The sequence below is a fragment of the Phacochoerus africanus genome, chromosome 2 (genome assembly GCF_016906955.1).
Source record: "Phacochoerus africanus isolate WHEZ1 chromosome 2, ROS_Pafr_v1, whole genome shotgun sequence".
In the NCBI taxonomy this organism is placed as follows: Eukaryota; Metazoa; Chordata; class Mammalia; order Artiodactyla; family Suidae; genus Phacochoerus; species Phacochoerus africanus.
In genome coordinates, this window is record NC_062545.1 from 148331396 (window position 1) to 148359205 (window position 27810).

At 52.2% G+C, this 27810-nt stretch overlaps 1 protein-coding gene across 4 annotated transcripts in view; it reads right to left on the reverse strand.

Moving 5' to 3' along the window:
* Nucleotides 1-7602: 7602 nt before the first annotated feature.
* The window catches only part of ATP9B (ATPase phospholipid transporting 9B (putative)), a 196314-nt gene continuing 176106 nt past the window's right edge, over nucleotides 7603-27810 (reverse strand). For all 4 annotated transcript variants that reach the window (XM_047766914.1, XM_047766915.1, XM_047766916.1 and 1 more), the window contains 10 exons: nucleotides 27178-27276; nucleotides 25320-25409; nucleotides 23383-23527; nucleotides 23131-23195; nucleotides 22409-22564; nucleotides 22236-22300; nucleotides 17955-18063; nucleotides 11858-11915; nucleotides 10657-10860; nucleotides 7603-8142 (listed from right to left, as the gene is read on the reverse strand). In XM_047766914.1, coding sequence (XP_047622870.1) covers nucleotides 8006-8142; nucleotides 10657-10860; nucleotides 11858-11915; nucleotides 17955-18063; nucleotides 22236-22300; nucleotides 22409-22564; nucleotides 23131-23195; nucleotides 23383-23527; nucleotides 25320-25409; nucleotides 27178-27276 — 1128 coding nt within the window. In that variant the 3' untranslated portion in view covers nucleotides 7603-8005. The remainder of the gene's footprint in view (nucleotides 8143-10656; nucleotides 10861-11857; nucleotides 11916-17954; nucleotides 18064-22235; nucleotides 22301-22408; nucleotides 22565-23130; nucleotides 23196-23382; nucleotides 23528-25319; nucleotides 25410-27177; nucleotides 27277-27810) is intronic.

The following is a 27810-nucleotide window of genomic DNA, read 5'->3' on the forward strand; positions in this document are numbered from 1 at the left end:
ACAGCATATGGAGGTTCCCAGGCTAGGGGTCCAGTTGGAGCTGTAGCCACCAGCCTACACCAGAGCCACAGCAGTATAGGATCCGAGCCACATCTGCGACCTATAACACAGCTCACTGCAATGCCGGACCCTTAACCCACTGAGTGAGGCCAGGGATCAAACTCGCAACCTCCTGGTTCCTAGTCGGATTCGTTAACCACTGAGCCATGACGGGAACTCCAAATCTGTTTAATTAAGCAGCAACCCAAGGCAAGCCATTCTTACCACCAGCCTCAGACAGGGAGGCTGTTCTTACTTCCTTTTTCTCTTCTAATTGACTTTCATTTTACACACGGGGCAGTTTTCCTGAGGGGCTGGGCGCAGGAGCCCCCTGGCACAGGCTATGGCACAGGGCTCCGCCCCAGCCAGCAAGGTGGAATCTACCCACGGCTTGGGTCTGCTGAGCTTCCCAAACTATTTTTAAAGTGTTTTTGGTTCAATAAAGCTCTAAACAAGTTTTGCCAGGCACTTTTTCCATTAATTTTTAAACCAGAGTGTATTTCAAGGGAAATTTAATCCATGTGCTTCTGATTCATTTACACTTAACTCATCGAGATGTTGTGTTGAATCGTTTGATGTCCAAGCAGAAGGCGGCTTTTTACAAGCCCGCTTGGCCTTTTTTCCTTCTTGGAAACAGGAAGTGGCATCTCGCCAAAGCATAAATGGATATGAACCCTCAGGGAAGATGCTGTTTCAAATCCGCACCCAAGAGCCTGGGCTGCTGGGGCCCTGGGAGGAGGGTGGGGGGGCTCTGGGCAGGGGGAGCTGTGGCCAGATGGCCAGCACAGCCCACAGGACTCCCCCTACAACACCCCCGCCCCAGGCACCCAGACAGCAAGAGCACCTACACTGTGCTTTTCTTCTTGAAAATTGTGTCAATACTCATAACAAAATTGACGATCTTAACTGTTTTTACATGTATATGTCCAGGCGTCAGGCACACTCGCCCCGTGTGTAGCCATTACACCACCGTCTCCAGGGTTTTCTCAACGGCCCAAAAGGAAACCCGGCCCTAAGAAGCACTAGCTCCCGCCCGTCCATTCTCTGTGAACCTGCTTCTGTGTCCAGGCCCTGCTGTTCGTGGGGTCATAGGCTTTGTCCCTTGGCAAAGGCTTATTTCACTCAGCGTCACGTCTCCAAGGTTCATCCAGGTTGTGGTTTGTGTCATTATTTCCTTCCTCTTCGAGGCTGAATCACATTCCCTTGGGGACATGAGCCACATTCGTCTGCTCAGCCAGGGGCGTGGCTTCAGTTGTTTCCACCTTCCCTGCCTTGGGCACCAGTGCAGGTTTCCCCTGAGACCCCACCTTCTGGAGTGGGTTTCTGGATTGTGCATGGTCCTGGGTTTGGCTCTGAGGACACTGGCTGGTGCTGGCCTTGTAGGTGGTGCTGCACCAGCCTCGGGTTGGTTCTCACCAACCTCCCCTCCAAGGACTCGCCCCTGGAGGAGACCTCTCAGGGCCCCAGCAGCCTAACCTCAGGGGTGCAGATGCAGCGGGGCGGGGTGGTGGGGCCCCAGGCTGCTGCTCCTGGGGTGCGGTCAGCTCAAAGCTGGAGCCACTTCAGAGAAGATGCAGTTCCTGTCACGGCACAGGACGAGAACAAATCATCTGGGCCTGGGAGCAAAAGGCAGTGTGGCACCTGCAGGGGCTCAGGGCCTGGCTGAAGCTAAGAAACAGCACAGGATTCTCTGGTCCTGGTCAGAAGGAGCTCTGTGGTTGCCTCCCCTGTGTCCCCATCTCCCTGTCCCTCTCTCCCTCTGTCTCCTTGTCTCTCTGTCCCCTCTGTCTCTCTGTCCCTCTGCCTGTCCCTGTCCCTCTGTTTCTGTCTCCCATCCCCTCATCGTTGCTGTGTGATCAGCACATTGAGCTTGCACCCTTGGTCCTCATGAAAGTGTCCTCCAGATCAATCTCTGTTCAAGCTGGGCACAGAGCTGCCAGGTGGGCCAGAGCCAGCCTTGGTGGCCCCTCCTGGGCAGTGTGATGGGGTCCACAATGGCCTGGGGGTCAGGGCAGCAGGGGAGGGGGCTGGGGTCTGCAGCCCAGTGGCTCACCCACCAGCCTAAGGGGCAATGTCACTGAAATGGCTGCAGTGTCCACCAGGCACACCAGCTGGCTGTCTACCTGCCCGTCCACCTGTCCCCGCCATGGTGACCCTGTTTCCTGATTCACATGGGTGCCCCGGGCTAGAGGCTCTGAGGACAGCTCATCCTGCAGACCCTTAGGACCAGGTGCTGGGTGTCAGGGTGGGGTGGGTGGGTGACTGGAGAGTGGGAGTCCAGGCTGCGGGGGCCTCCAGGGAGGGTTTGCCTCACTGGCTGTGACTTTGGTCCCCCCGACCCCTCTGAGCGTTGCTTCCAGATCCAGCCCGGGCCCCTTTCTGTCACCTGCCCCTGTGTTGTGGGGCGTACACGGGTGCCTGGTCTCTCATGCCCTGGGCCCACCCCCAGCTGAGCCCGAACCTGGACCCACTTGGCAGACGAGGGAGATCAGTGCTTGACCAGGGCACCTGCTTTCTTCTTGCTGCCATTTCAGTTTCTTACCATTTGATCACAAACTGGGGATGGGAGGGTGTGGTCAGGGGGCCGAGGAGAGAAGGGGAGAGAAGGATGAGAATTCCTGAGGGAACCAGTGTTTGGTGGGACAGTGGGCGGCGGCAGTCATAATGTCCCAGCAGTTCGGGTGTGGAATCAGTGGCCCAGCACGTGTGCCCACAAGGGGGGTGGTCCCTGGTCCCCTGGGAGGCCCTGCTGGGAGGAGGCGGCCACTCAGTGGGAATAAGAGTCTTGAGTCACAAGGGGCTCTCAGCCCTGCTGAGGGTCCTGCCACAGGCTTCATGCCTAGAGGTGGCTGATGGGGGCAGGAATGGACAGCCCAGCTGGGGTCGGTTGCTGGATGCACCCACGGTCTGTCAGTATCACTTCCAGGGAGCTGCTGTCACTTCCCCAGGGGGCCCCAGGTGCTACTGCCTCACAACCGTGGGGACAGAAAATAGGCTCCGTAAAGAAACAAGAGCAGCTCCCAGGACTTTGACGAGATGAGAGGCTGGAAGGCGGTGATGGTACATCCCCTCCCTGGCCCAATTGACATTTTCCAGAACCTTCTCCAGGACCTTCTTCAGGACCTCCTCCAGGAATTTCTCCAGGATCTGTCCCAAGGCAGTGCTTGGGTGGAGGGCTGGGGGAGTGTGCCAGTTAAACTTGTTCTGTTCTGATTGTGAACAACAGTAGAACTTTCCAGGCTGGGGTAGAGGCTGTGAGATGTGGTCCAGTTAGTGGTAGGTCTGAGTGAAGGCACAGCTGCCTTCCTGCTTGTTTGAGGAAAATAGTAAGAATGACAGCAACCTTTCTCCTGGAATGAGACCCCAAAGTCATCGTCATGACAACAGCCTCCAGATGCTCAGAGAACCCTGCTGATAAGGACTGAGGAGTGACAATCAGGGAGTGACAATCAGGGCCACTCAGGACAAGAAGACCTCGGTGTCTGATGGACATAGGGTCCAGGTGCCTGAGACAACAGTTGAACACCTCATGGTGCAGCTCACTTATGTGTGGATGGTGCCCCCTGTGGTTGTGCCAAGAAGCCCCCGGCTTTACAGAAACCACAAAGCAGGTCCTGGGAACCAAGTTCAAACTCAGAGGCTCCACTTAACCACCCAGGTGTCTGACTTTTCCCAGGATGCTGGACATGGGGAGGAGGTCCCTGGCACAACATGGTCATGAGGTCACAGCCCCAGATCCTGGCCCACTATTACATCATAGACTTAAAACCGTCTGTGCTTGGCCGGTAACAGTGCTGCACATTCAGGTTGGGAAGAGACAAGCCTGATGTGATGTGACACTAGCCACTTTGCTATTGAACGAACAATGCCACAGTGCCCAGGTGTCACCCATGGCTGGGCAGGACCGTGGCCACACTCCTGTCCACCCAAAGTCTCAGGACTGGGAAGCAGTCTTTGCGGATGCAAGTAGTTAGGACTAGGCTATCCTAGAGGCTGTGAGACAGGTGTCCTCACAGAACCGGGGCGAGAATCTGGACACAGACATGCAGGGAGCCCAGGCGTGAGGATATAGGCAGAGGTCGGAGTGGTGTGGCCACAGCCAGGAGCATGACAGGGCACTTGGAGAGGGGCGTGAGGGTCTCCCCTGGAGCAGGGGTAGCAGGGGATGGTGGCCCTGGACATTGTCATTCCTGACTCCCCCAGAACCCAGCGGGGGAACTTGTCTTTTCGACGGGTGGATCCTGGGCCCAAAGACCTCCACCCGGAACCTGGGACCCTGCCTGGGACAGCCCCTTGGTCTCTGCTGGGGAGTGGGGGTGAGCGGAGGAGAGGCTCCGCTGTGGTGGGGGATGTCACCATGACCCAGGAATCCTTCTCACGGGGCCCTGTGTTTTGGCTTCTGGGTGCGTGCCTCCCAGGCCGGTTTGAGTTTAGCCTTTTCTTCCTCCTCTGCTCAGAAGTTGTGTCTGCTCTCTGGCCCCCGGAGCTCCAAAGCCCTGCCCAGGCCTCAGCCCGGAGCCTTTTGGCCTCGAACCCAGCTCTCCCTCCAGACCCAACCGGCCACCGCACCAGGGGACAGATGGCAGAGCTCCGGCAGCTGGAGGAGGGGAACAAGGGGCGATGTGGGTCCTGGCCTCCTTGCAGGGGTGCCCGCCTCCCTGGAAGTGGACACCATGTGTCCCATGGTGGCCAGTGGCCCTTGGTGGGAGCCTCAATGGCCCGGGACCAAACCCAGATTCTGCTGGCAGAGAGGACAGGTGGTGACCATCCACATCCATGAGTGTCCTTGAAGGGCCCTGCCACACGCAGGACTCAGCTTCTGTGGCCTCCTGGGAGCCAGGATCCTGATAGCCACCAGCAGAGCAGTCCTGTGGCCCCCTGTCCAGGTCGACTTTAGGGGAGCAGACCTTCAAAATGCTGAAAGCATTTGTCTTCAAGGACTGTGCCACTCAGGCTTCAACAGGGCAAGTGTGGGGGCCTCTGCCTCGAGGGTCCCACATCCTCAGGGACCTTGCAGGGACCTGGCTGGCATCCCCCTTTCTAGCTGAGGCCAAGAGGTGAGGGTGGGTGAGCCTGGAAGCCATTTCCAGGAACAGAGTTGGGAAACAGCATGGGGGTGGAGGGTTCCTCTGGCTTTAAAATCACGTAGCTATAAAATTTGGAAAATTCTGCTACTGAGTGTTTTTAGATTCAGGAAAAGGGATACAAGATCCAGTCCTTCTGGGCCCCCCGGTTCCGCTCAGCCACTGTCTGAGGCTTAAGGACAGAACCTTCCAGACTCACCTGGAGCCTTCCTCCATCAGGAAGGGGGCTGTGGCCCAGGATGGGCGGGGGAGGTGGGGCAGGCTGGCAGGTCTCCCTGGAGGGACCAGGAGCCACATGGCTGTTCACAGTGGAAGGCGCCACATATATCCAGATGTCCGTGGGTGCAGGCAGGTTATTCCAGGTGACAAAGTCCAGGTCCTCGGGGAACCACACTTTTTGGACTGTTCCAGCCCAAGGAGACTGACACCCTGATTCCTCAGCAGAGAAGAGGAAGCAGCCTGGACCTGCTGCTGCCACGCCGCATTTCTGAGCTTCCAGCACCGCCTTCTGGAATCGCCTGCAATTACAGCTGCTTCCAGTGGCCAAGGCGTTTCCTGTTTATTGGTGCCTGCAGGAGCTGGAGGAGCAGGGCCTGCTTGGTCCCAAAAAACCCGCGACCTGGGGCTATCAGGAGAGTAGCTACGGCACCCCCTTCCTGGGGTCACCAATTGGTGTCACCTGCCTGTTTTGCCCTGGGCCCATCCCAGCCCCACCCCAAAACTCAGGCCACATGCTCCTTGCCCAGCTCCCCACGGCCAGAACATAGGGACACCAGGACAGATGAGGATTTAGTGGAGAGTCAGGGAACCCAGCACAGCCCCTCCTGTGTGGACGCCAACTGCTCCAAGTGGAAAATGATTCTAAGATAAGGAGCTTTGGGAGAGAACATGCAAGAAGGTCCCACCAGGGTGTGGACCTGCCCAGACTGGTGGGCGGCCTCCCAGCAGCCCAGGCTTGGCTGTGAGGGGGACACAGGACTGTCCAGAACAGGTGTTAAGGGAGCTGAGGGCTTGGCAGCTGCAGGCCTTGCGGGGTGGACCTGGCCACGGGGCCAGGCAGAGCTGGGAAGGACCCTTCCCACCTTGGACTGAGGACACTCCAGGCCTGCCCTGCGGCCACCTCACCAGAAATGGCATGCATGGTCGCCTTGGAGAGGTGGCGCTTCAGGGGAACAAAGCCTGACCCTGGCCTGAGGGCACTGGTGACCCTATCCCCCCATGTCCCCCCACATCTTACCTGCATGGGGTGGGGATGTAGCCACGGGCCAGGTCACTTTAAACTTCACAGAGGCCAAGTCTCTCCCCCTCCTTCATTGTTGGTCTAGGGTTTTCTTAGGTGTCAGATGACACCTGACATCACTGTCCCAGGACGGGGACACGTCCAAGCACTGGGGCCTGGGTACTGAGGTCACCCAGGGGGCTCGTGTCATGAACTGGGAGGCCCACAAGACAGCGACCCCTGAACTGTGGTCCAGCCAGGCTGAGCGCCCGGACTGTGGCTGCGTCCCTGGGGTCGGTGTCACCACCCACCTGAGAACCTGATTCTAGGCCAGGCTCCTCCCATCTGCCATCCACATTGCATCAGCCATGTCTCCTGACCACCCAGCTGAGTGTCCTCTACTGCCTGTGAACATGTACAGACCCACACACACCCTCCCACTGACCTTGACCTCATGTTTCTCCGCCTTTGTCACACTTGCGGAGGACAATTTCTCTCTCTGCGTGAAATGTCCAGGGCCTTCTCAGGGCAATGGGGCTGGCACAGCCTGAGCCCTCCTCACCTGCCACCTCTGCCCCCACCGCATCAGTTCTCCCAGAGTCCCCTCTGGGGCTGAGCAGTAGCTGCTCCCTTAGGATGCAGGTCCGTGCAAACCAGTGGCTCTGAGAGGTGCTGCAACAGCGACACCTTGTGGGGGGTTGAGGAACGGCCACCAGGAAAGGTCCAGGTGGGCCAAGGAGCAGATCCTCTGCCCACCTCCATCTGCGGCTTGGGGGGGCCTGGGAGGAGCTGGTGTGGGACCACAGACCCACAGCCTGGAGCGGCCCTTGGGTGGAGAAGCCCAAAGTGCCCAGAGACTCCCCATCCCCTGGGAGAGCAGGTGCCCCGAGAGTCAGCCCCAGAGCCGCCCCTGGTTGTCCACAGCACAGAAACCTGTGCCCCAGCCGGACAGCGATCCTTTGACAAAGGACACCCGACCCAGCCTGGGAGACAAGGCAGGCTTCCCACCCAACATCAGGGAGGTGCGTGGTGATGACTGAGTACCAGGCAGTGGCATCTGGACATGGAGTGGCTGAGAGTCTAAGGGTGACATTACAGATGTAAAAGAAGCGGGCTCAGAAACAGGCTTGGCCAACAGTGGGGCCCGAGCAGCATGTGGCTACAGTGCATACTCATCTCTCTGTGCCACGTGGCTTCTGTGGGCCTGAGGAGCGTGTAAGCACCCTTGGGAGGCATGAGGGTGGCAGCACAGACCCTGGCTGTGACAGCATCTAGACTTTATTTGAGTTAAGAAGGAATGACTTTCTCTATCATGACATCAAAGAAAGAATTTGAATGTTAGGAAACAGCAGCGTATTAAGTAAACTTTCATTTCTCCGAGTGCTGAGTGTGCCAGAGTAAGATGAATGCTTTACAGCAGCAGTGAGACGACGAGGGCTCATTCTCAATAGAAACTCAAGCTGCTGCGATGTAGAAATTAAATTCTGAAAAACAATAAAAAAAGAAAGGAAGGACATCTGGCCCCTGCATGGATAAGGCGCGGCCGGTCCCCGGCGCCCAGTCTGGGGCTCCCTCCTGGGCCTTCCTCGCGTCCCTCAGTGGCCGCTGCACGGCCACATCCAGTGGTCCCGGGCCCTGGCCTGTCTGTGGCAGGTATGCAGCCCTAGGAGGTGAGCTTGGAGTAGCTGGGAGGGGACAGCTTCCGCCTCAAGTACTTCAGGACGTAGAGGGGCAGGCAGCTGACCACGGTGATGGCTGACACTTTCCACACGAAGGTCACGGTCGTGATGAAGGCAACATCTGGAGAAAGAAACACAGCACAGGAGTAAGAACCCGGATTGGAGAGAACCCGGGCCCTCTCTGAATTGTGCCCTTGGAGCCCTGCCCTCCCTGTGAGGGCACCATGAACTCTGGACAGAGGACTTAGACCCGAGTGCCCCCTGAGGGAACCCCTGTGACTGGTGTGGACCACCAGGCTCATCTCCTTATCTTCCCGCAGGACCGGCCACCCTGCTGTCCCTGCCTGCCTGCCCCCAAGCCCCTAGTCTCTGGGACAGAGGACGCACCCCTGGCAACCTCGCAGTAACAGGCCCACCTTTCTGGGTGAGAAGAGCCAGATGCAAAGCTGGACCATGTGTTCAAACCTAAAATGAGAAACTCCTGCAGACTGTCACCAGAAGTGGGGCGAATCTCCCTAGTGGGAGTCAGGGACTTGGGGGCTCAGGAAAGCGCAGGGAACCACTCACTGGCCAGTGCATGGTGCACGTGGGGTCCCACGCTATATGAAACCACATTTTGAAAACCCCAAAAGTGTTTTCAGGGGGTCAACCACAAAAATTAAAAGGCACACAGTTGCCTTACAGACATGAGTGCTCGTCAGTGGATGTGGGACACCCTACACCCACCCCTCGATGAGCCTCAAACCCCGACGGGGCCCAGGGCCACTGCACTGCCATTAGGCGGGTAGAGCCCACAGCAAACAGAGGAGAAACAATGAATTCTCATCAGTTAAGCATCTCGATCAATGTTCTCTTAATTTCTACACTCTTGAAAGAAGTGACAACTCCACTGACCCAAGACCCCTGCCTGTACCCGTTCCAGACAAAACAGGGGCTAAGACATGATGGACAGGCTTTGGGGTGTCAGGGTGCTGGACGTGCTCAACCTGCGAGTGGAGCAAAGACGACTGTGGGCCAGGCTGCATCTGTGGCTGCTGTCCTTGTCCGGAGCCAGCCCCAAGACCCTCTGGGACAACTGCACTCGGTAACAGATTCTGTAACTTGCCTGGAAACAAACACACCCGTCTGGATGACACCTATAAAGTTCCATTTAGTGTCAAAATGCAAAACCTGCTTGTTGTCCGCATGCACAAGGCACCTCGAGGGGTCCCAGTCCTGAACCCCATGCATGAACATGTCTCCTTGGGTCCTGGGGGGGTGCTTGGGCCTCTGCTTCCTGTCATCTCTGCCGGACTCACAAGGGCCTGGGGGCGACCGGCCAGCTGCTCCCCAGGGTGGCCTCTGCTGTGTAATTGGTGCATTTATTTACACCAGGATGGGGGAGGCACAGCCGGAGCCAAGAGCCGTGAGAATAAGACGGGCACTAATTCACATTCACACGGGAAAGCAGATGTTTACTCTTAAAACAAAATAGCTAAGACACTGCAATCTGCAAATAAGCATTTCTTCTGCACCACAGCTATTTTTTTGATGAATGTTTCTTTTAATACAAAACCATGAATTTTGAGTGTTTTTTCTAGCTCTATATTCACCACTGTGTTAGGTACTTGAATGTGAATTCATCCAACTTCTGCTTGTATGATGAAATTCCTTTCACTTCTCTACCACCTACAAGATGCTAAAGTTATGCAAGAGGAAAAAAACTGGTAAATCCCTCCTGTTGAAACTTGCCCGGCAGACACTGGTTTTGTACTGTAGGGTCCTGGTGAGGAGGATGGTGACGCTCAAAATATGGTGTCTGGATGTCACAATCACTTTATGGTGCACGGACTGCTCTCCTCCACTGACACAAACGTGGAGCTCTTGTCTTTCTGTCCTGCTTGGTGGTCAGGCCGCTCACCTTAGGGACAGGAAGTAGACGCCGACTTTGCATTTCAAGGAGCAAGGCTTTGCCTTGGGTGAGTGTTCTGACAGAGGAGCGTGGGGCTGGCTCTGATAAGGCGGTAGGATGAGGGTGGGCTGGAGCACCAGCTGTGGATGGGCAGCAGGAGTCACGGATGGGCTGAGGACAGTCGTGTGCAAGAGCGGGGCGCACATCCCAGGTCAGTGCCTCTTCTGTCTGTGGAGTGAGGGACGCCCACGGCCACTGCCAGCCTGCGCCCAGTGCTCACCCCTAGCAAACAGGCTGCTTCCCAGGGTCCCTGCTGGTAGCAGGTGTGGGACAGGAGAGAAGAGGGCAGCAAGGTGACAGGGTGCGCAGGATGCAGGCAGTTGGGCTGCTTGCGGGCGGCAGAGGCCACAAAGGGCTCTGTGACCTCTCAGCATGGCCCTGGGGTCTGGCTCCACCCAGGAAGCCCTCCTGTGGCATCAGCTGCTTCAATTAGGAAAAGGGACAGATATGAGCTCTTGGGGGGAGAATTCCGAACAACTTCAATCTCTTTAAAAGCTGAGACAGTGGAAACATCAATTTTATTTACTACTGTGAAGAGTGTATGCTTTCCACAAAAATAAGCCTTTGTGTTGTGAAGCTGACTGATGGGGGTTTTACTGTGATCTGCAATCTAAGATAATGTATTAAGATGTAAAAATGAAAAATGTTTAAAAGCCAATAATAGATGATTTCAAAGCAACTTACCGAAATATTCATTTAGAAAAGCAAGTGAGGCTATGTAGCAGCCCAGGCTGAGGAACTGGGCCACAACCATCAGCCAGTGCCACGTCCTGACGGTCAGGGCCACCATCAGCAGCTCCGTGAGGATGAGGGCCGTGAAGGAGATGGCCACCACGTGGACAAACTCGGACTCGAAAAGCACCAGGGCCCCATACATGAGAATGCCGCCTGGAAAACAGCAAGTGAGGGGGGCTTCAGCATCTGGCCGGTGTGGAGCTCAAGTTCTGTTGCTATGGCAGCCGAGGCAAGGCCATCACGGATCTGCTAAGTGACCTAACAACTCATGCTCATGTTGATTGAGGATGTGTTGAACCCTGGACTAGGAATAAAGTGAGATGTGGGTGGGCAGAGGACTCGGGAGGACAGCCAAGTAGCAGTTCAGCCAGCGTAGCAGCGTGCGTTTCACATAAGCTCCTGGATCCGTCACTAGTGACACTTTCCACAATCACCCTCGACACCAAGTCAAGGGCAGCTGGCTACTGATGGCATAACTCAGATTTCTCCAAATCCTGCTATCACACCAAGAAAGCAAGCCATGCTGTGGGGCAGATAGTGATAAGCGCCTATTAAATGTCTCTGGATCGTCATTTCTTTAAAAGCAGGCCTGATTTTGGGTAAAGGATGCCATCCACACTACACTATGAGGAGGCCTGCAGGACCAGTTGCTGGAATATCCATTTACAATATAAACAGAAGGCAACAGGCAACTGCTGAGGAAATGGTCCATTTGGTTTTCTCTGGCTGTGCCCACGGCATGCAAAACTTCCCGGGCCAGGGATCAAACCTGAGCCACTGCAGTGACAAAACCTGATCCTTAACCTGCTGAGCCACCCAGGCACTCCTAAATGTTCAGCTTTGAGAATATAACCGGGAGGTGAAGACAATAGTGTTTTTCGTTTGTTTTTTTTTTGTTTTGCTTCTTAGGGCCTCACCTGCAGCACATGGACGTTCCCAGGCTAGGGGTAGAATCCAAACTGCAGCTGCCTGCCTACACCACAGCCACAGCAACACCAGATCCTTAACCCACTGAGGCATCCCAGGGATTGAACTGCATCCCCATGGATACTAGCTGGGTTCATTACTGCTGAGCCACAGTGAGAACTCCCAAGACAACAGTATTAACAGAATTCCAACTCTCAGCTCGGGAAAGCAGGGCCTGTCTTACCTTGGTAAACGCTGATCAAAACCCAGACGAGGAAGGTCTTGAAGGACAAGGATCTGCCCTGGATAAACAGTGGAAGAGCTGGTTAAAGGTGGAGTGCTAGGTATGGGTAAGCTGTGTAATACCCCTGTCCCCAAGCTCAGTCCAAATACTGATCCAGCCTCCTGCCTGTGCTCCGAGCCACCCACTCCATGTGGTTTATGGTAAAGTGGTTGGAATCCTGTATTGGATCTTTGGTGACCTTTAAGCCACAGTGCTCTACTCCCTGGCTTCCTAGTAACCCAGGATTGACACGCATAAATGTTTAAATAAGCCAGGGCACAAAAACTTCTTGTGTCGTCAAGGTAACTTCCCTTCACTTTATTTCTCAGGAATAAGTTTTCCTCTATCTACTTCTCAGGGTTTTTTTTTTTTTTTTTTTTTTTGTCTTTTTAGGATTGCACCCGCGGCATATGGAACTTTCCAGGCTAGGGGTTGAACTGGAGCTGCAGCCGCTGGCCTATGCCACAGCCCCAGGAACACAGGATCCAAGCTGCATCTGCGACCTACACCACAGCTCACGGCAACACTGGATCCTTAACCCACTGAGCAAGGCCAGGGATCAAGCCTGCAATCTCATGGTTCCTAGTCGGATTCATTTCCGTTGCACCACGACGTGAACTCCTGCTGCTTCTCAGTTTCTTTAGTGAAAAAGGACAGTCTACCACAACTGAAGTCAGGATTTAAATCCAACATCCCTTCTAGAGAAGATGTCACATAGGTAGTCCAACGCAAACAAGGGTTTCTCTCACAGTAACCCTCACACCCTTTATTCTGCCGCATCTGCTCTGACCACACTCTTGGAGACGTTTCTAAGGAGGAAGCCCAGGTCACGAACTCCAGTGGGTTCGCTGAGGCCGTGGGGGCCACGGGTGTCGAAGCCTGTCATGTGCACTCCTCGAATTGCCCCCCTCCCTTGAGGTTCGGCCTCTCGCAGCAGGTAGACTCCTTCCCACTTGCAGCTGGAGGAACACCAGCAGTTGGGTGTTTACCCAAGTCACGCTGAGGTCAGCCCAGTGTCAAGCTGAGAATGCACGGCTGAGGGCGTTCCTCAGGGGCATATGCTCTCCTCATGAAGCACAGGAGCCAGCATTTCTTTCATCTCCAGTTATGACCTAGCACCACCCTTACTCAGGTATCAACCTGCTTCGATTTTGGCTGCCAGGAGCTCTTCCAGCCGATTCCTGTGTGGTTTTTACACGCAGTCTCCTTGCTGCTGGTGACTGGTGAACACGGGCCCCGATATCCCTGCCCCAAGCCAAGAGCTGCAGCCCTACATGCACACTGGCCCAGCCCAACCGCCTCCCATAGGAGGCCTGCTTCATATCACTAAGCTCAGCCCAGCACCCCCCACCCACCCTGCTGTGTATATGCCACTCCTGTCCTGTGCATGGAGCCCATGTCAAGTCTGCACTCCTGCTCCGGGGTGGGCGGGCCTGTGGGTTCATGCAGGTGCAGGCACAGGCCCAGCAATCTGCCCACAGATGGGTCCCCTCACCCCTCTCCAGTCACTCCCTCCCCCGCAACCCCTGGCAGCCCCCGATCCACTCTGTCCACCAGTCCTGTGTTTCCCAGGTAAGTGGGGGTCACACAAACTTCTGAGTCTGGCTGCCTCTGTGCAGCAAAGCCCATCCACGATTCATCTATGTCGCTGGGGGTTTTCTTCTTGCTGCTGATGCTATTCCATTGACGGCTGCATCCTCACCGGATGAAGGACAACAGCTGTTCCACTTTGGGGCAATTATGATGAAGCTGCCACAAGCACTTCTACACATGATTCTGAGAGAACTTACATTTTCATTTCTCTTGAGTAAACACCTTGGAGAAGCCTGCTGGGTCATGTGGTAAGGGTATGCTTAACCGCACAAGAAACTGCCGAACCAGCTTGCAGAGGTGCGGTTACCACTGTGCATTCCTGCCAGCATGTGGTGCTGTCAGCGTTTTAGATTTCTGCCATCTTGATAGGCTGTAGTGGTGTCTCATTTTAATTTGCAATTTCCCGATAAAAAAAGACATCGAGCGTTTTTCATAAAAGTGATTACTTGCCATCTGTACATCATCATCTTTGGAGTGGTGTCAGTTTAGGTCTTTTGCCCATTTAAAGACTTGGGGAGTTTTCTTTTTGAGTTTTGAGGGTTCTTTATATATTCTAAACACAGGTCCTTTATCAAAAGTGTCTTTTGCAAATATTTTCTACCAGTGTGTGGTTTTTCATTTTTTTAACAATGTAGTTCATAGAAATAACATTTTTAATTAAGCTGCAAGTCTAATTTATCAATTTTTCCTTTATGAATCATGTTTCTGACCCCCATATCTAAAAACTCTTTGCCTAACCTAAGATCATGCACAATTTCTTCTATATTTTCTCTAGATGATATACAGTTTCACATTTCACACTTAGGTCTGTGGCCCATGTTAACTGAACTTATATCTAAGACCTGGGCTGTGGCCAACAGTGGCCAGCTGGCCCAATGTCACCTGTTAAGAAGGCGGATTTCCGTTCATGTTGGTCAAAGACTGGCTGACATAAGTGGCTGCACGCCTGGGCACTCTCTTCCATGCACTGATCCACACGTCTGTCCTTTGCCAGGACATGTTCCTTGATTGCTATTTGGTACTGTGAGTCTTCCAACTTGGCTCCTTTTCAAATTTGTTTTGGGTAATTCTATTTCCTTTGCTTTTCCATATAAAGTTTAAAATCAGCTTGTCAATATTCAACAACACCGAATCTCCCAAACCACAAACATTCATTTAAGTCTTTTTAAAATTCCTTTCTGCAGGTTTTACAGTTTTCAGCATAAAGATCCTGAACATATTTTGTTGGAGTTACACGAAAGTACTTCACTTTTTCATTCTATTTAAAACAGTGTTTAAAAGTTTCTTCAGATCTTGATTGTTTGTTGCTACCATATAAAATTAGAAATAATTTAAAATATTTTTCTTTGTATCCTGCAACTTTACTAAACTTACTAGTGGTCTAGGAGAGTTTTTTTTTTTTTTTTTTGGTGGATTATTTGAGATTTTCTACACACACAATCATGGCATCTGTAAATAGATATTTTTATTTCTTCCTTTCTAATTTCTATACCTTTCATTTCCCTTTCTTCATCAATTATCTTTTAAATTATAAAAGGCTATAAATACATAGTTCAAAAGCTAAAATCATTTTGAGAATATTCAACAGAAAATAAAAACTGTTCAGTAGCCTTGATAGTTTCTTGCCTAAAGGCTTCAAGGAATTTTACAAAGGACTGTTCATCACCTACTTGGCATCGTGACAATCAGCACAACTATTACTCACATTGTCTCTGTACTTAGTGGTTTAACTTATCCCTAACATAACACTATGAATTGGTAACTGAACTCACAGCTACAAATCTGAACTACTCAAGACCACACGGGCTGGCATAGCTCACCACGGTCACATAAGCCCTGATCCTGGGCTCGGGCTCTGATGCTTTTCATAAAAGGATAAATGGTGTCACCTCTGCAGCTAGGACAGGGGTGAGCATGTGGCTTCCTCTCCTGCTGGCAGCACCCAGGAAATCAGAACCGACAGGATTCATTAGGAGTAAAGCTTAATAATTTATAGCTGACTGAGCCCCCAGAAGAAGAGGGGACACCAGAAGAAGAGGGGACACCAGAACACTGTGCAGATGCTCCTCTTCCGGAAAGAATGAAAACAACACACGGGCTGGGGAGAGGAAGGGAATGTTGCTTCTTTGCGTAACTGACACAGCCCCTCCCTCATCTGCTCAGTGGAGGTAGACAGCCGCTCCCGTGTCCATGCCTGCAGGTGCAGAAGCTTCAAGAAAAATGCTCACTTTTTATCGAGGTGACTGGCTGAGTACCTTAGTGCTACTTAGAGCTTCAAAGGCTCTAAAGTGTATTCCATGTATAAAGGAATATAGACTATGAAGAAAAAGCATAAATCTCAGAGAAAATAAGTGACTGAACTCTTGTCAAAACAATTCTGGCACGATGTCCTGACTTTAGGATCCTGAAATATTCTATTGTTGGCACCTGAACAAGACACAGCTTAATCAGAACTGGACGTGGTTTCTGGACACCCCCAAGGTTAAGTGTATCAGCTAAACACACGGATGTACTGACCTGCGGCTACAGCTGGAGGTGGTTGGCTCCTGAGCTTGTGACCTTGTGCTCTCTTGTCACCAGAGTAACTTAGCCACCCACAAAGAACAGCTCTAGGGGGCACAACCCAAATCCCTGGAAGCAGTGAAAAGGACTGTCCTGTAACTGTGGGTACATTTACATGCAGTCCTCCTGAGAATTCCTCCTGCCTGGACCATCCAGCGGCATCACCTGGGCTGACCTGGTGACCTTAACGCCATCAGCCTCAAGTACCTATGTTCAGGAAGCTCACCTAGTTTATATTGATGAAAAGCCTGTTTCTCCTTCACATTTGTGAAGGAAACTGGGGCTTTTGGAAATAAGAAAACACACAATCTGCTACAGTTATAATTATTCACAATAGCTTCCTATAGATTTTGAATCATCATTCCTCTTCTGCTTTACAGAATGATGGTGGCTATCATTTTAGGATATTAAACCACAGTTTCTCTTCTACTTGTAAAACTCACAACGAGCGATACCTTCATTATGCTAATAATGCTTTATATTTGCTTTATGTCTATATCTCATTATCAAGTACAATGCTTGATATTTTATCTTACTTGATAATACCCTGTTGAACCAGCTTCACTTTTGCCCTGATTATAAAAGTAATATGAGCATTTTATATTTTTTCCAAGGGACCTTACAATCTTAAACTCATCAGAACCTTGCAGTAACACCATCGAATCCAAGTATCTCCTTGAGGACTGCCCAGCACCTCTGGGCCTGGCTGGAGGTTGGCTGACTCCCGTTGCACTATCAACACCTGATTTAATTCTTCCTCCATTACAATACCCCACTACAACAGCCCTAAAAATCTGAGGCGATCGTTTCAGGTTATCAGCTGGAAATCAGAATTTAACTGAGGTGAGTGGATTCTGTTCTGTGTGGGAAGGTTCTGAAGTCACCACAGCTGGCGTCCGGAGAGCTGGGCTTGGCGTCCATGCCGGAGCATTTTTTCCATGCTACAAAACATGCTTTCATGAAAAGTAGGATTTAAAGGTTCTTCCAGGGATACTTAATCCTAACAGAGCACAGCATTGGACTGTCCCGTGCAGTCTCAGGGAGGGGACTTTTCTCTTGGTAGCATCAGCCCAACCACAGCTACAGGTCCAGGGGAGACGCTGATTGCCTGTCCCTTTTCGGGCAGAATCCTCAAATGCACAACTAGAGAAGACTGGGGCATCCTGGAGGTTCTGCTCAGACTCTGGGAGTTTTGTTTTGTTTTAATAAATGGCTGCACCCACGGCATATGGAAGTTCCTGGGCCAGGGATTGAATTTGAGTTCAGCTGCAGCAACACTGATCCTTTAACTCACTGCCAGGTCGGGGATGGAATCTGAGCTTCTGCAGCAACCCGAGCCACTGCAGTTGGATATATATATATATATATTTTGGTCTTTTTTTGTTTTGTCTTTTTAGGGCTGTACCCGCAGCATATGGAGTTCCCAGGCTAGGGGTCCAATCGAGCTGTAGCCACTAGCCTACGCCACAGCCACCTGGGATCCGAGCCACGTCTGTGACCTACACCACAGCTTACAGCAACACCGGATCCTTAACCAGTTGAGCAAGGCCAGGGATCAAACCTGCATCCTCATGGATGCTAGTTGGGTTCACTAACAACTGAGCCATGACAGGTACTCCTGCAGTTGGATTCTTAATCCTTTGTGCCACGGCAGGAACTCCCAGACTATGGGATTTCTAGCTGCTGGAGCTGAGCCTGCACCACGTGGATGGGGAGTAGGCCCTGCCCAGGGGCCACGGGAGTGGGTGGAGCCCCAGCTCAGATTCATCCCTTGCCCAGAAAGTGGAGTGAGCGCTCAGCCACTGGGCGCTAAACTCCCAGAGGTTCTGCAGGTGGCTACAGTGTGCTACCAGTGCTAGAGCGGGGCGGCTCTGTGGGTGTTCTGGGGGCTAACAGGCCGCACCTTGGTGAGGTCCTTGTAGAGCTCGGGGTATAGCATCGCCATCTCTGGCTTCACGTCTCGGTCCAGCACCAGAGAGAACACGGGGAACATGGTGTAGACCGTTGCGTACCTGGAGCGGAAGCAGAGGGAGGTTACACTCCTTGAGCCAGAGGCAATGGTTCAAACCCTAAAGAGAACAGAAACAAGCTGGCAACCGAGTAGGTCTTGTCCTAAAACTTAATCTGACACACATCATGGGAGAAGGTCTCTGAGCCATAAATGGAATCAATCTCTTCCTGTTTAATAAAACCTTTTACTTTGCCATCACTGTAGACGTTATCAGAGGTAACGCAGGGAGACCCCACAGGCCCTTTGACCAGCCTCCCCCAGTGGTAGCATCTGGCGGCCAGGATGCCCACAGGCACATCCGACACAGCATCCACCCCCACCGGGCCCTGGAGCCAGGTTCTCTCCCCCACTCCCGAGGCCCCGGCAACCACCCATATGTTCATCTTGTAACTTGTCCCTTCAGGGTGACATGTGTGCATCAGCAGGTAGCCCTGGGTTTGGCTCCTCTTTCAGGCCACATCTCTGGAGGGTCATGAGGTGTGACCGTAGAAGGCCACTCCGGTGCTGAGGATGGCCCAGTGCCGTACCCCAGTCACTCCCCAGAGTGCAGCTGGGCCATTCCCAGCTTGATTGCTACAACTGCTATGACCATTCCCTGTGCAGGTTCTTTTGTAAAATGAAGCTTCACTTATTTCAGATGGGGCGCAGGCACTGGTCACATGGCAGCTGCATGTCTGGTTTTATAGGAGGCTGCCCAGCTGCTTTCCAGAGTGGCCGCTCCATTGTACATCCCCACCAGCTTCTCTGAATTCTCAGCCCCACCACCGACCACCCCCAGTCCCCGCCACCACCAGCACACAGGCTGCCCTGCTCCCTGCAAGTCCTAGGGACTGGGCAGCACGCTGTGGACCTTGTGTCCGCCGCCCCTCTGGGCTGGAGAGAAGTGACACGGTTGGATCTTGGCCATCAGCGGTGCGCATCTGGGCTGCTCAGGCTTTGGCTGCCATTAATAAAGGAGGGACATTCTTCCTGTGGCAACAGGTAAACCAGATGAGGGGGTTGCTGGGTCGTAGGTAAGGGTGTCTTATAAAAACCAACCCACCGCTCTCTGTAGCCTCAGCATCTGCATTGCTGCCAGGAACTGTAAAGGCCAGGTGCCACTCAGCAGGCTTCCAAGTGCTAGCTCTGAGGGCTGAAGTTTGTTTCCTGTAACTGAGTCATTAATATCTTTTCATTGGCTATTCTTACAACTTCTTTTGTAATGGGTTCAAATCTTTAGCCTTTTCTTCAAACACTGACTTGTCTGGAGCTCATTAAATATTCTGGATACAAAGTTCTAATCAGATATACATACTGAAAATATTTTTTCTCAGTCTGCCTTTTTACTTGATTACTGTTGTCTTTAGAAGAGTGAGGACTGGTTTTGATGAAGCCCACCTTGCCAACATTTTCTTGAACAGTTCATACATGTTGTGCCCAAGGGAACTCAGACCACAAGGTGACCTTGGGGGCGTCTCCTGGGAGCTGCTGCCCTCTCTTGAGGGACACCTTGGCTAGTGCAGACCACCACGTCCCCAAGGATGCTGCCTGAACATGGTATGTGGGCAGGCGCTGGGCAATGGAGACATTTGGTTTGACGATATTGAGTCGGCCTTAATGAACCTTCCGTGTTCTGCTGTGGCATGTGGTGCTTCCCCAAGGATCTTGCTAGGGGCGGCTTTTTGGGGGGGTGGGCACAGCCTCTCCCAGAATCTCAGTTAGGTGGGCAAACACTAGTGCAGGCTAAGTGTGGGGGGTGGGTGGGCTGCGTGCTGCCAGGTGGGCCTGATACGGCACAGGGGCTGCTTCCAGAAAGTCAGGAGCAGTCCAGGTGGGGCCTCACCTGGGCCATCAATCCCTACAAAGAGTGTGACATGAACAGGGACAAAACCAACAACGGGAGTGGGGGCTGAATTCCATCCACTGTCCTATTGTTTCTAGAGCCAGTTTTTCCACTGGCTTCAAAGGGCAGTAATTTGTCTGGTTGGATCTTATTTGATAAAAACATCACATTGCTTCCTGCCCAGTCCTTTATATTTGTTTTTAGGGTGATGGCAAAACTGTTTTATTATTTATTTTTGAAGAAGCTTAACTTAAAAGCCTCCCTCCGTTCCTACCCAATCCGGGTACTAAGGCTTAAAAGACTTACAGACACCTAATTTCAGTAATGGACATGCAGAGAAACTTAGAACAAAATGTTCAGTCAAGTCCAGTATGAAAGAGAGCTTTAAAAGGAACAGATGCTCATGTCAAGAGAGCTTAGGCTGCAGAGGAGAAGAATGAACTTGGGCCTGAGGTGTAATTTCATTACCCTGGGCAGTGATTAAAAAGTAATCACCACAGTCCCTTAAAAACTCCTAAAGCTGCAAACCCATGGTTTTGTAAATGGGAAGAAGGTGAGCACAGTTATGTTTTTCTTTGGCTTCCAAGGAAGCAATGCACTGGGCAAGTTCAAGATGGAAGCAGCACTTCCGTGCAAATTCTCTGCTATTTCAAGTGTTTTCTGTGTTAATTATTGTAAAGACTCAAGCAACAGAAAACAGAAAGACAAGCTGGAGGTTTTCATTTCCTCAGGATTCCTTCCTTTGAAGCACCCTAAATGCTGCTGAGGTTAAGGACAGGTTGGCCAGGACCCAGGAGGTGGCTGGGCACCACACTGTCAGGTGGAGCCTTTCCTTAGTCCTGACCAGGGCCTGGGCCGTGTGGCTTCTGGCCCAGCATTGGTGTGGGGGCCGAAAGGCTGTCAGGGCCAGGTCTGGATGCTGACCCACTGGGACTTGGGTGGGGGGGTCAGCGTGTGTTTTGGGGGAGGAAACACTCTAATCTTCACAAGAAGACAATTGCTCCAGCCACACGGGAAAGGGAGGAGGGAGAACTGGCAGAGGGCCTGGGGTGACAGGGGTCCAGGCTCTGGGCACACAGGGGTGAGGGTGAGTCCTTGTTGCAGGAGAGCTGGGCATGCCCCACGTGGCAGGGCCTTCTGGCATCTTCACTGCACTGCCCGCCTCTGCTAATGGCACATAAGCGCCTCCCCTATCATGCTGCAGGAAAAAGCCCACGGGCTCGCTCTTGCTGACCTGGCTGGATGCTGAGGCCAGAGAGGGGCCGGGGCTCCTATGGGCCCGGAGCCCAGAACACGGGGGCTACAGGGCCTGGGACAACACGCCTGGGTTCTAGGGATGCAGTGGGGATGGGATGGCACTCAAAACAGTGCTTGGGCACGGGGGCTAACTGACATCTTCTGAAGCCACGTGGCTTCACGGCAGCTAGGGACGAGGGTGTCAGAGGTAACCCGCTTTTCCCCTCCACTGCACATCGGTGGTCACCCTGACTCGTCTTCCTGGTGCAGCCACAGAGGATGAGGAAGAGGGAGGCCCATATCATCGCATCTAACAAAAGCGACCAGCTTTGCAGATTCTGTGGCACAACCCACTGCCCTCCTCTCCTGTGGCCTTTTTGAGCTCCCGAGCCACCTTTGAGGGTGAGTGCCATTAGTCGCAGGAACGCACAGAGCTGGTCCTGGAAGGTCAGGCCCTGTCCCAGCACTTTCTTTTCTCAGTGTCTTTGCTGCTAGGTCTCATCCCACCAGGATCAATGCTGTTCCTCCAGGAGGGAGCAGGCTTCAAGAGGGGGCTCCCCGCTCCCACAACAAGGATGTATCACCTGCCCCTCATCACGCCACACAGCACTTTAAAAATCTCGGAGCTGGAGTTCCCACTGTGATGCAGTGGGTTAAGAGTCTGCCTGCAGCATCTCAGGTCACTGTGGAGGCACTGGTTCAATCCCCTGCCCGGTGCAGTGGGTTAAAGGATTCCGCATTGCTGTAGCTGTGATTCAGGTTCAATCCCTAGCCCAGCACTTCCATATGCTGCAGATATGGCCATTAAAAAAAATAAATAAATAAAAATAAACAAACAAATAAAAACAAAAATCTCTCATCCCACGTAGCTCCTGACAAGGTATGGTTTCCTCAAGAAAACACTCAAGAGAGAGCACTTAACAGCAGGGTCACAAGAGGGATAAACAGGCAGGTGGTGCCTTCAAGTTCCCTCAAGCAAAGCCTTCGTTTCTGACATTAGCATTGTTCATTCTAACTTGACTGTGCAGGAACAAACCACTCGAGCAACCTCTGCAGTGGCTCCCCTACTCCCCAACCTGCTGCTGTATCTTTAGGGACAGGATGGGCCCACTTACCCCACCATGAGGAATCCCTGGTACAGAGGAACGGATGCGAAGTAGAAGACAGACGAAAACACGGCCTTAGAGAAAAGAGTAATGCTGTTAGTCACAGCCTGCCCAGCTCGTGGTCACAGCAAATGAATGAGCACTCCTGGACAACCCTGCAGAGACCCTTCTGGCACACGCACCTGCATCGTGGAGATGATGAGGCCGCGGTGCATGACGAACTGGCCGAGCGCCGCTGACCGCTTGTAGCTGCTGCGCCCGTGCACCATCAGCAGCCGGCCGATGTGCTTGAACTGCGTGATGGAGAAGTCGGCTGCCAAGGAAGCCTGCCGCCCCTCCTGCGATGAGCAGAGGCACCGTCTCAGGACATGGCCCCCAGGAAAGCTCCTGAAGCCAGCTTTCAGGAAACCTCAGGCCTCTGGGGGCACGTCTCAGCTCGGCGAGGGGCTCCCATCTGGGGTGTCCACTGTGTTGGGAGCTGCTCGCCAGGACCTGGGAAGGTTCCAGCTCTAACACAGTGAGGATTTCAGAAATAGGCAGGAGTCTGGGCATTGGGAAGGCAGCTCTGCCTGTCTGTTACCCCACAGCCAAGGGCTCAGGGCTGGGTCAAGGCCAGGTAACAGAGGGCCCCAGGGCAGGCCCGAGTCCAGACCACTCTGGGTGTCTTCACACAGGCAGAGAAGACACGCCACAGCTCCCACTCAGCCAGGAGACAAGAAGGCCTGAACACTGGGCCAAGTGCGAAGAGTGGGAGGGTGGTGGGACAGAGAGAGGTCTGGGGGAACTGCAGGAGCAAGGACCCTTGAGGAACCGGATCTTGAGCTCACTGCTTGTCCTCTCTCGCGCCCTTGGGCTGCATCCTGGGCTGATAAGGGTGAGGCCAACAGGAAGGGAGACAACATACCTTCCCTTCAATCCCAATCCCACAGTCGGCCGCCTGGATCATGCTCACGTCGTTTCCGCCATCACCTGGAAGTGTGGAAAACCGGCAGAAGTAAGACCCTGTCAGGGACCACCCCTCCTGGCTGACCAGCAGACACCATTAAATGCCAAGTGACATAGATGAAATCCACCGGGTGGGGGCCATGTCAGGACATCAGCCTGTCTGGGCGCCACCACTACCACCAGGAGGCCAGCGTGCACCTTGGGCGCTTACCGATGGCGCAGGTGCGCTTGCCGGTGTGCTGCTGCAGCAGCTTGACGATGTGGGCCTTCTGGGTGGGCGAGCAGCGGCAGCAGACCACGGCCGGGCACTGGCAGGCCAGCTCCACGAACTCGTGCTCGTAGTACTTCAGGCAGACCTGGAACACAGGGGCCTCAGCCTCCTCCTCTGGGGGCGGCGGGGGGTAGGGGGAGGGCGGTGCAGGGTGGACAGGCTCCTCCCCAAGGGTCCCCTAGGTGGGGGGCAGGGTGGACAGGCGTCCTGGGAGGGGGGCAGTGCCCAGGTCTCTGTAGGAGGGCTGGTGGGCGGCGAGGTGTGCAGGTCTCAGAAGGGAGCCCCTCCCACCTCAAGCTTCCCCACCAGCCCACCCTCCTTAGGCCATTCCAGCCCCACCCTCCAGGGGCTGAGAAGTTACCACAAAACACCCTCAGCACTGATGCAATTCCCCATCTTGGTTGGGAAAATAAAAATTCCCCAAAGCTGCTGAGGGCTGTGGGTCCTCTCTCTGAACGGAAATCCCCAAAGTGGCCCTAGCACAACCAACAGGCCGTCCGAGATGAGGGTCTGATCCCTGTGGTCATGGCTGCCCACAGGGACCCTGTGCAGGGCTCTCTGCCACCTAAAACCCGGGAGGTGGGAGGAGCTCAGGGGGGAGAGGAGACCCCACGGGTCTCCAGCCAAGGGGGGTGAGGACTGAGCAGGCTTGGCGGGGGACGCTCTCTCCAAACTGGTGCCCTGGCTGCCATGTACAATATACACATTTTCATAAAAGTTCACGGATTTTATACAAGAAGATAGTTTTGCCCCCTTCCCACGTCCCATTAAAACTGTAAAGAGGTTTTAAAAAAACCATAAACCAGAGTTCCCACTGTGGCACAGTGGGTTAAGGATCCGGCACTGCCTTAGCTGTGGCACAGGTTGCAGCTGCAGCTCAGATTTGATCCCTGGCCTGGGAACTTCCACATGCCATGGATGTGGCCAAAAAAAGAAAAAAAGTCATAAACCAGAAGGGGCCAGAAGTGAGGAAAAATCAGCAAAGCATTTTCAACAAGCGCTAAGTGGCTTGGCAGCTGTGAGAAACCCAAAGCCAGTGGTGGGGAAGCCTTGAGAACTTGCCAGGCCCAGGAACTGGGATGGAGGGGACTGCCACTTGCTAGGCACACAGACCCTAACTGGGCCTCACCCGCTGGGGTCCCAGTGCCCTCCTGCTCTGGAGAGGAGGTGGGGCCAGGGAAGAAAGGAAGGTGATTCAAGCAGGGCTCAGACCCAACATCAGTGCAAGTGGGTCTGGGAGGCAGGGCCAGGTAGGCAGTCAGAGGGCGGCTCCCCTGGAGCAGGAGGTGGGGCTCAGACCTTGGAGACCACGAAGCCCCAGGGCTGGCCCAGGGGCAAGAACAGAGGGACCCACCCTACAGGGAGACTCTGCAGGCTCGAGGGAGGCCGAGGGCAGGAGGAGATCTGTAGCCTCAGGCCCAGCACTGGAGGGACTCAAGCAGAAGCTTAGCACCAACAACTGCTGTGCAGACACTGTGGTTCATATCGTGGAAGATAAATGCCTAAGAGGAGGCCCAAGCCTAGGCAGTGAGAGTGGGAGTGGGGGTGGGGGACATGACTCTAAACAAGGAGACTGCAGGGCTCTCAGAAAACCACACACGCAGCAAATGCCAGTAAGGCTGGGAGGGGGTCCCTGGGGTCAGCTCCTGGGGTTGCGTCGGGGGCAGGGAGCACCCTCCCAGTCCTCTGTCCTCAGACAGTGGCCTGAGGAAGGGACACCATCTGCCCCCACCATCCAGGCTCCATGGCCCCATGTGGATTCTGGAGAAGCAGCTGACCAGTCCTGCCGGTGCGGGGACCAGCCTCACCTCCAGGGAGAAGGACAGACAGACAGACAGACAGACAGACAGACACGTGCTGGTCAAAACCAGCCTCACCTCCAAGGAATCCCCGGAGATGACCAGTGCACAGTCATGCTTCCTTCGAAAGGCATTTAGCTCCAAGTGGGCCTCCCCCCGGCTGGTCACCTCCATAAAAGGGGAAAAATACCCAAATTACAGTGGATTTAGATTAGAGGCACAGACAAACAAGCCCTGACTGACAAATCTCAGCTAGATCTTTGGACACCTGTAAAATCAGAGGGTCTTTTACACCAAGAAATCCTACTACAAGCTGCTCTTTCAAACGTCTTCTACAGTGCCTGGACTAAATACCTACTTATTCAACATGAACCACAATTTTCCAACCTGTGGCAACTGAGAGCAAGAAAACTACCCGTAATGTCAGTGCAAGTTCCACAATTACACTGAGATAAAGTGAACAGAAGACGCTGGCTTGTCAAGAAAGAGAGACACCACCCCCACAAACTAAGGGCTGCCTTCATGTAGCAAGGGCGACAGTCTGCTGGCTCTTGTAAGTATGTTCCAGAAAGAAAGCATGACAGCCGTCCACTGAACATCTATGTGGCCAGAGGGGCAGTGAGTGGAGGTGACAGGCTCTCCAGGTCACACGTGAACACAACTCGGCTGAGGCAGAGCCCAAGAAACGGAGCTCCACACAGCCACACGGCAGCAAGGGGTTGAATGACCTGAAATCTAGGTTTCACTTAAAGACACCTCTTATCTCAGTAGAATGTTTTTATAAAACTACTTATGTGGCCTCTGCCATGACTTTCAACTTATTCTACCAGTTGAAGTAAACCAAATATCTGGAGAATTAAATGACTTAAAAGAGTAAAATCGAGTCATCCTGAAATATTAATTTTAGGATGAAAACATTTCAGAAACCAACGTATTAGCTTTTGAGAATCTTTCTATGGAGATTTTATAGGGCATAAAAGAAATGATATATTACAAGACTGAAATAAAAAAAAGTTTCATGTGGTCCAAAATAAACCCAGACTCATCTTTAAATAGGTACGTTTTAATGTGGAATTTTATTTGTGGGGCTATAACACTGAAAAGTCAACAAAAATTGATCTGAAGTTTTATCAGAATCATTAATAATTTAATTGCAAATAGTAGTCTGCAGGGCCTAATTTGTGATTCTGATGCTTTGAAATAATCTACATTTACATGTAAATTATATTCAAATCACTATTTCTGTAGGTGCAAGAGCTTCATTTGGAACAGAAAGAGACACACAATGTCTGTGCAGCCGCCATCAATCAAGACCCAAGAAACTTTTATTTTCTGTTTGAATCAAATTTCATCATAACTAATAGATACAGTAAACACATAAATTTAGATCATTTCTATTAATTTTCCTTTGATCTAATTAAGGAAGAACATTTAATCTGAAAATGGTAGTCAATTAAACTACTTTGTATTTAAAGCTTGACTCACAAAAGCAGCCCCTGGACCACATGAAAGGCGTATAACTAACAGAGAAATGTAATTTTTATCAATATGCATTTTTATAAACTGAATAGATGACTGCTGTATGTCCATTTTAAAATAGATATTTACTTGTTAATAAATGATTCTCATAGTACAAGAGAAAAATACTTTTGAATTTAGACCTTGTTTCGCTCTATCAAAAGCAGCTCTTTATCGTATTTAATATATGTAACTAATAGAAATCTCTATTTTTTAAAGTTTTAAAAATTACATTATAGTTGATTTAAAATGCTGTATTAGTTTGAAATCTATTTTTATAAATTGAATATGAAAATTTTCTTTAAAAATGGATATTTAGTAATTAATGAATAATTGCATATACATTCTCACAAAACCAGTAAGTTTTAATTGTAACATAAGACATTTAAAATTCGAAGTGCTTTAGACCTATACTTACTGGTCTGAAAACGTGAGTGTCCTGCGTCCGAGACACCAGGTGTGAGCTCTTGGCAATGCAAGTGGCCGTCTCTAGTTTGTCACCTGTCAGCATCCATATCTAGGAAACAACTTAAGCTGGTGAACCCCGCAAACTATCACATTTTCATCTCTTAAACGTGTCTACCCTTGAACAGATATCTGCACATCCATCTTTTATATAGCATCAAGACTCACAACAACCATGGAAGCAACCCAGTGTCCATCGACAGATGGATGGATAAAACGAAGGTATTCATGCAAACAATGAATATGAAAAAGGCAGGAGAAGAGTTCCCGCTATGGTGCAATGGGATTGGTGGTGTCTCTGCAGCAACAGGACACAGATTCAATCCCTGGCCCAGGAACTCCATATGCCACAGGGTGACTGGGGGGAAAAAAAGGCAGGAGATTAGGAGATTCTGACTCCCCCTACATTGTAGACAAACCCTGAGGACATGATGCTGAGTGAAATAAACCAGTCTCAAAGGGACAACTACTGCATGATTCCATCTAAGTGGGGGCCCTGGAGGAGTCAGATCGTAGAGACAGAAGGCAGGAAGGCAGGTACCAGGGCTGGGGAGGGGCTGAGGAATTAGTGTTTCATGGGGTCAGA